General features: G+C 31.5%; 1 protein-coding gene across 1 annotated transcript in view; it reads right to left on the minus strand.

Annotated features, from left to right (window-relative positions):
• Nucleotides 1-438: 438 nt before the first annotated feature.
• The window catches only part of LOC117123980 (KN motif and ankyrin repeat domain-containing protein 1-like), a 36,763-nt gene continuing 29,447 nt past the window's right edge, over nt 439-7,754 (minus strand). Inside the window, exons 8-10 of the mRNA XM_033270082.1 lie at nt 6,707-6,919; nt 3,813-3,911; nt 439-2,866 (exon numbers count right to left, since the gene is read on the minus strand). Of these exons, the coding sequence (XP_033125973.1) occupies nt 2,744-2,866; nt 3,813-3,911; nt 6,707-6,919 (435 nt within the window). The 3' untranslated portion in view covers nt 439-2,743. The remainder of the gene's footprint in view (nt 2,867-3,812; nt 3,912-6,706; nt 6,920-7,754) is intronic.

Consider the following 7,754-nt stretch of genomic DNA (forward strand, 5'->3'; position numbering starts at 1 on the left):
TTGAAAATAATTTCAATAAGATATACAATACCTGTCTCTTATACACATCTAGATGTGTATAAGAGACAGCTGTTATAGACATCATGCTTAAATTACAGCTACACATGCCAAGTTAAATCTCTCGTTTTACTTACGATCTTTGCCGAGCAAGAAAACAAAAATATAAGAATATTCAAAAATAAGTATATTTTTAAATGCATCGTTAGTGTTCATTCATTTTAGATCAGTTAAATTAAAAATTTTTTTAATTGGGAAAGCAGTATCATAATATTTGATCAAACATTGAGGTTGTTTCTGATAAAGTACGCAAAATGTGTGTCAACATTTAATATAAAGTCAGACATCATCAGACTAAATCTGAATAAATACGTCTGTTGAGTCTGAAAGCCAAATATGACATATATATATATATATATATATATATAGTGTAACCCTGTTTGAAATGTTTGATTAGTTAGTGGGGGTGGTAGGGAAGCAGGGAGAGAGAATTTTGGTTGAATGTAAATTATATGCTTTTATTTGTCACTAACCTCTAAAAATATGGACTATATACGTAAACAGTCTGGTAATAAACGCCTACATTTAATTTCATACAAATGCTAAATTTTCCCTTAAATTTATCTTTATTAAAATGTATAATAGTTTAGTAGAATGAATTACTTTTATTCGTTCATTTATAAACAGTTTTTTTTTATATTTCTTTAGTAGAAACTGTCTATGTTTTGTTTTTCACGTGTTTCTAATTTCCCAGCATCCTTTGCATAAGGCCCTTGATATTTCAGACTTGAAAACGCTGACCTTACAAGCAAACAGGAAGTTGTCGCTTGATTGGCAAGCCTGCGCCTTTGATTCGTTTTAACGTGAAGTTGTAATGATAAAGCATCCTCGTCTTCACCCGAGCTCCTCACATAGGACGCATGTTTTAAGGAGCAGAAATCTAGGCCAAACAGGAGGCTCGAAGCCTTCACCTCTGACAAGGTGAAGATAATCTAGGCCACTACTTTCAGCCTAACATTAAACTAGCATACAACATTTAATTTGTTTCAGATAAGTGATTAGAAAAACAAGAACGATAATGAGTGATTATACAGATAGGATTTTAGGATCCTACTAGTCACCATTACAATCCATTTTAGCTTTGTAATAACATCACAATTTACAATGAGAGGTCAAGCAATATAACTTTTTTTAGGATATCAAATGTGACATTTAAAAATTAGTTTTGCACCTCACATGTAAAGTTTTGCTTGAAAAAAGATTAAATTTGCAATAACCCATCATGATACATCTCATTTTTTGCAATCAACTTTACAAGAATATTATCCCTTCGACAAAAAAATGAACAGTATTGAAGACGTATGATTGCCAAAATTCATTTTTACTTCTTTCGGATTTAAAATAAATTTTCTTTCATAAGATTTACACCCTAAAAAATATAGAGTAATTAGGGCCAGAAAGTTCAAAAGTTAAAAAGCGGTTGATTCAATAGGCATGTATCAGAAACTCTTTGTGAGTTATCAAAATTATTGTTTTAATATACAAAACAAACACTCAATAAAGACCAGATTTAAGGAGAGATAAGCATCCGCTAGCCCATAACAAAACTTAAATTGAATGGAACAGGTGTGACTCCAGCCTCGGCCTAAAGACAGGGAGATGGTGAGTCAGGTATGGCCGCTGAAAAGGCATTCCTCGGGTTTAGGTGAACAATCAAGTGTGATCGTTTCGCATTAGACGTTGGATGGCACAGAGGATTGTTGGATTGCCTTTCGGGTAATCGAAGTACTGTAGTAACCATGGTCACTTAATATTTGCTACAATATGGAGATTTTGCAACCTCACGCCAATGAATACGTCATTATTATCATTCGTGCCTATAACATTCTTGACAATATTCTGTATGAGCTGAATATGATCCTTGTTACATGCAAAAGGCATGAATTGCCTACATTGTGAAAGATATGCTACGCATATCTAGTCCTTGGTGCATGGCAGGTTTTATTCCCTAATATGGGGAGAGGAGAATATCAATATTCTTTTTAATATTAATTAATCAACTTTATTTTCAAAACATTTTATAATTTCTTATCTTTGTACATTGTAAATTAATTGTTTTTTTCCTCTTTTCATTCTCTTTTTTAATTTATATTATGTTTACTGTACTAAATCAGAACCTCTTGGGAGACTAGTACTTAAATTGTATCGAAAGAGCTTTCCAGAATAAAGAAAGATTTTTTATTGTATTGTATCATTATTTTGAAAAAAAGATAAAATAAGATTATATAAAAACAAATTAGATATTAAGTTGATTCAATGTCTGCAGAACACCTCCCGATTTGTCTGAGAAGAGCATTAAAACTTTAAGAGATAAATCTGTAATTCTTAAACTTAATAAAAAAAATCAACAAATAAATGTTTGATCAGATCTTATTCTAATGGTTTGATCAAACAAATAATGTGTCTTTCAATCTGTTAAAGTAAAACAATCAGAAATAGGCTGTAGAATTATTTTAATGTATAATCTGTTGTTAACCAATAAGCATCTTAAGAAATATTCAAACATTTTTTCAGAGAATATTTATGCTATTATATAAACACATTTGCATTTTATATCATAAGGTATGCCAAAATGCATTGCGCCAATGATTCCCCGTGACCGTGCAGTGTGGTTAAAAGAGGTGCTGAGATGTGCTGCACGTGTCAACCGCAACATTAGCAGTGATGCATAAAAAAAACTACCCTGTTAGCCGGCCTGCAAACTTACGTTATCAAGAAGCGTGGGATCACATTCTGCCTCGGCCAATAGCATCTTGACTATATCAAGATGGCCGTGTTCGCTGGCACACATCAGCGCTGTGGATCCATCCTGCTCGTAAAGTGATAAAAAACATTTTCAAGTTTCCCTCCAAGCATGCAGTACCCAAAATACATCCCCATAACCAACTTGTAAACTAAATTGCTTATGCAAATCACTCTGTTTGTAATTGGATATCAAAATTCTAAAAATTTCCTTTTTCGAAAATAATTTCAATAAGATATACAATAGACTTCAACAAGACAAGTTTAATTCACTATTAGTCTTCAAAATAATTATGATAAATACAAGCATTTAATATTTACTTTTTTTTTTAGTAGTATCCACATTATGATTACTGTAATTTAATCTAACCAAGAACATTATTTTGCATTACTATTATTGCTAATTATTCAACAGAGTAAGTTACAAATTGCAACAATTTACTAATTCAGACACAGAGAAAACACAAAAACATACAACTTTGAAAACCATTCACCGTTATAGATAAGTATACAATGTAAAGGTGTACTATCTATGGTAAATATGAAAGGAAAGATTCAATGTAAGGAAATACAACCACCGCCACCGCAAAAAATAAAAAAAACCAACACTACGAATAAGACAAGCAACATGCATAACATAATATGCAATCAGAAAAAAACATCATTAAATATGCTTATAAGAGGTGACACAGAACGCATTTTCATTCCATAAAATTGTTTCAAAGCATTTTAGTTAAAATTTGTTTAAATTTTGCTTCAAAAAGAGTTTTTAGTGTGTAAACATTTCTTAAATAAACTTCTACAAACAGTTTATTAGAAGCCAAATGAAATTATTTGAGTAATCAACATCAATTATCATTATTAATTTTAATAAATAAATTATAATCATTATTTATCATTATTATTATTATTATTAGACATTCCTTGTGAGAATATTCGTCTAGTGTACCTAGAATGGTATTTATAGTTATTGAATTATGTTTAAGAAAGCTTTGCCATAGTGTTAAGTTTACCTCATCTTTCAAGTTCAAATCGGCATTAGCTTCCAACAGCAATTCAACCATCTCCCTTCTACCGTGGCTAACTGCCAACATCAACGCAGTTTGTCCTGCCTGTAACAGCGACAAAAAATTAACGTACAGAAAAGTTTATTCATATATCCAAAACAAAACAAAAACATTTTAAGAAATCAAGAAAGTTTTTACATGGAATTTTTTTTGCGCATACGGAATGAATACGTTGCTGTCGACTAACAGTGCCCACGATGTTACCCAATTACGTCATGGTGGGACGCTGTGAGGAGTGACTTCTGCAGACTAAATCTTCGACAATCTGAAGGCAGCGGCTGTTACTGTACTTTTAGTTTACTTTAATGTACAGCACTTCTACTATATTTTTACTTTAATATTGTTGCTGTACTTTTACTATATTTTACTGCATTTTTAAATTATTTCAATATATAATACAATTTTAATTTCTGTGAACGATTGACTCAACATCATGTTATTACTTAACTTTGAAATAGTGTTCCATGAAAGTGAAAAGGAATAATAAAAGAAAACATAGAGAAAATCTATTAAAAAAAAAAGCATTGAAAAAAAAGGAACTTATAAATAACTTGCATGTGGATTATATCTGTCATAGCAGAATAATTTGAGTTTTCATATTGTTTGTGACAAGTTAAACAATTGAGGAAATGAAACATGAGTCTCTGTAACATAATCAGAGAACACCTTCTCACTCTCCAAGCACCTGCAGGAAGTACTGTATGCTTGTAGAGGTCATGTAGAGTATAAGACAATGAGAATTTCACAGAATTGTAACAGCAAAGAGATTACAAAATGTGAAGATTTATAATTAACGTAAATATAGTACAGCAGTTGCATTATTATCAATAATATTGGTAACATAAATCCTTAAGTATAATACATACTCCAAGTATTGAAATGCACACCATCGTGTAATTCTTAAAACCAAGATATATACAGTAAGAAGAAGAAGAAGAAGGAGGAGAAGGAGAATAATAATAAGAATAATAATAATAATAATAATAATAATAACAATAATAATAATAATAATAATAATAATAATAATAATAATAATAATAATAATAATAATAATAATAATAATAATAATAGATGTTTCATAAAGCCTGCTGACCACTGAGACAATTTCCTCAATTAGTGGAGTGGAACTGTAGCCTGCTGGTTATGTTAATATTTAAGGGTCCTGGATTCAATTACTATTAAAAAACAGGGTTTTTCTTTGGAGTGAATAATCAACAAATCCCCTTTCTAAGCCCCATAAATTTGAGAACTATTTATAGAACACCTCTCCAATCGTGTAGGTCTAAGTGGCGAGATTATAATTATGCATCCCAATTCTAAAGTTGAATTAATACAATTTTAATAAAACAGTATTAATAGAATGGAACTCCATTATTAATTTAAACTAATTTCATTTTTTTTCATAAATAACAATAGTTAAATACATGTTTATTAATATAATAAAACCAGTAGTGTAGTACACAACTAATATATTTTTATAAAAACCAAATAATTATACACTTTTCTATTTTTATGATAATTAATATATAATTTTTAATATAATTTTTAATATTTCAATTTATATGTACAACTGAAATAAAATTTTGCTAAAGTAGCCATAAAAAATCTTATTACTATCCACATGCTTTAGGCTAACATTTGGGCCTTATTTGCTGAGAATATGTTTTGTTTTTTCTGGATATGTAGGCCCACCCAAAAATATGGGACTTTTTTTTACACTTTTTCTTTCACATTATAATGTGATTTGTAAAGTGGGAATTCAGATTAAGAAAAAACAGGAAACAAGATGTAGTGAACCAAAAACTGAAAATGCTCAAAATTGTCGATAACAAAAAAATTTCAATCTTGGAATATCGGCCAGGAAATCCATAAAAAATTGAACTGAACATGCTGGTTCCGCAAGTGTTGTTTTTGTGAGAATTGTGTCAGATTTAGGTTGACGCTCCCCAGAGCATCAAATGCGATCATCAAATGCTCCATCTCTCTGAGGACGTGAGCAGAATTCACCCTATCCCACCTGTCATGGTGATAACGTACAAAGATTTGGCCAGAAGATTTTTCGAAATATTTACATTAAAAAAAAATCAAGGTTGGAGATAAGATTATTTCAGTTTTATTTCATAGGCAGTCCTTCCTGTACTATAAGACTCTGGTGTGTATTACTTCTCTGGTGCTATAATTAAATGGTCATTGGTTCAATCCGGTCCGGTTCAAATATGCAAATTAACTATTCGGCTTTGGGATTTCTAAGGGTACTGACATTGGGGGACAGGTGGAAGGGGTACTGATGGGGGCAGGGGGAGGGACACTGTGAACGTCTGAATGAGATAGTGGGGAGAATGTGGTAATACGATGTGATATTTTACAACTGAGTATAATTTCCATTTAGAACAAGTTCTTGTAATCTCGTAAGCTCCGATGAGTGCAGTATAATATAGGCAGTAGAACTAAAAAATATCTATTAATCAATCAACTATTAATCAATCAGCCATGTGTTTTAGAGCTCCTCATGAGGGCAGTATAACAGAGGCAGTAGATCTAAAAAGATCTATTTATCAATCAGCTATTAATCAATCAGCCTCATGAGGGCAGTATAATAGAGGCAGTAGATCTAAAAAAGTTCTACAGTATTAATCAATCAGCCAAATGTTTCTAGAGCTCCTCATTGGAGCTAAAATCTGAAGTTAAACACACTTTTTTATGTGGAGGGGGTGAAGGAGTGACCTATACATTGTTGGACACACCACTCCATCACCATCATTAAAATTTATAGTTTCAAAACTCCAAATTCCATGCCTTGCGTATTTTGTGTAATGAATGCAGGTATCATACTGACTCACCTGTGAGGCCTTGACATTAACATCCCCTGAATTAAATAGCCTCCTGATGACCAGACGTTGCGTTTCACTTGTCACGGCTGATAAGGAGGCTAGCATAATGGCTGTATATCCGGCTTTGTTTTGCTTGTTGACACTGCAGTCTCCTGTATCCAGTAGTTGTTCCACTATATTATAATTACCGTGTGAAACGGAGTAATGCAGAGCAGTGTTCACCTGTTTTTCATAAAAAATAGGTTAAAAAATTTAAATAGTGAAGTCAAAAACAAGCTAACAATTTGGCAATAGGAAGTTCTTTAGAAGAGGGAGGGAGAAAATCAGCTAATGAACTGCTGTAACAATCTAGGAGCCAACGGAACACCAACATAACAAATAAAATACTTTTGTTATTACTAATAGTACTTTAACTGTGTTAGTAAATAGACTATTCACTATAATATAAATTCACTTAAAATAAGAAGCCATCAATACAGTACTGCAGCACCAGAAATTCCCAACGAGGTGTCCAATGTCACCGATAGGGCGACTGTGCCCACATCAACCATGATTGGGAGTGAAGGTAAGCATATTTTAAGAATAGGCACCTCTAGATGCCTTGAAATGGCACTGTCAGACTAGAAAAATGGCAAAGCAATGATAAATAAGAAGTGATATGCTTATTTCCGACAGGGTCTTCAGCCACCCCTTCTTAACCACGCCACTAAATAAATATCAAATATTGCAGGGCTCATAATGTGTATAAGAGACAGGTATAAGACAATGAGAATTTCACAGAATTGTAACAGCAAAGAGATTACAAAATGTGAAGATTTATAATTAACGTAAATATAGTACAGCAGTTGCATTATTATCAATAATATTGATAACATAAATTCTTAAGTATAATACATACTCCAAGTATTGAAATGCACACCATCGTGTAATTCTTAAAACCAAGATATATACAGTAAGAAGAAGAAGAAGAAGGAGGAGAAGGAGAATAATAATAATAATAATAATAATAACAATAATAATAATAATAATAATAATAATAATAATAATAATAATAATA

This window comes from Anneissia japonica, unplaced genomic scaffold (genome assembly GCF_011630105.1).
Source record: "Anneissia japonica isolate Jap-2015-1 unplaced genomic scaffold, ASM1163010v1 scaffold287736_len1891122_cov214, whole genome shotgun sequence".
Classification (NCBI taxonomy): domain Eukaryota; kingdom Metazoa; phylum Echinodermata; class Crinoidea; order Comatulida; family Comatulidae; genus Anneissia; species Anneissia japonica.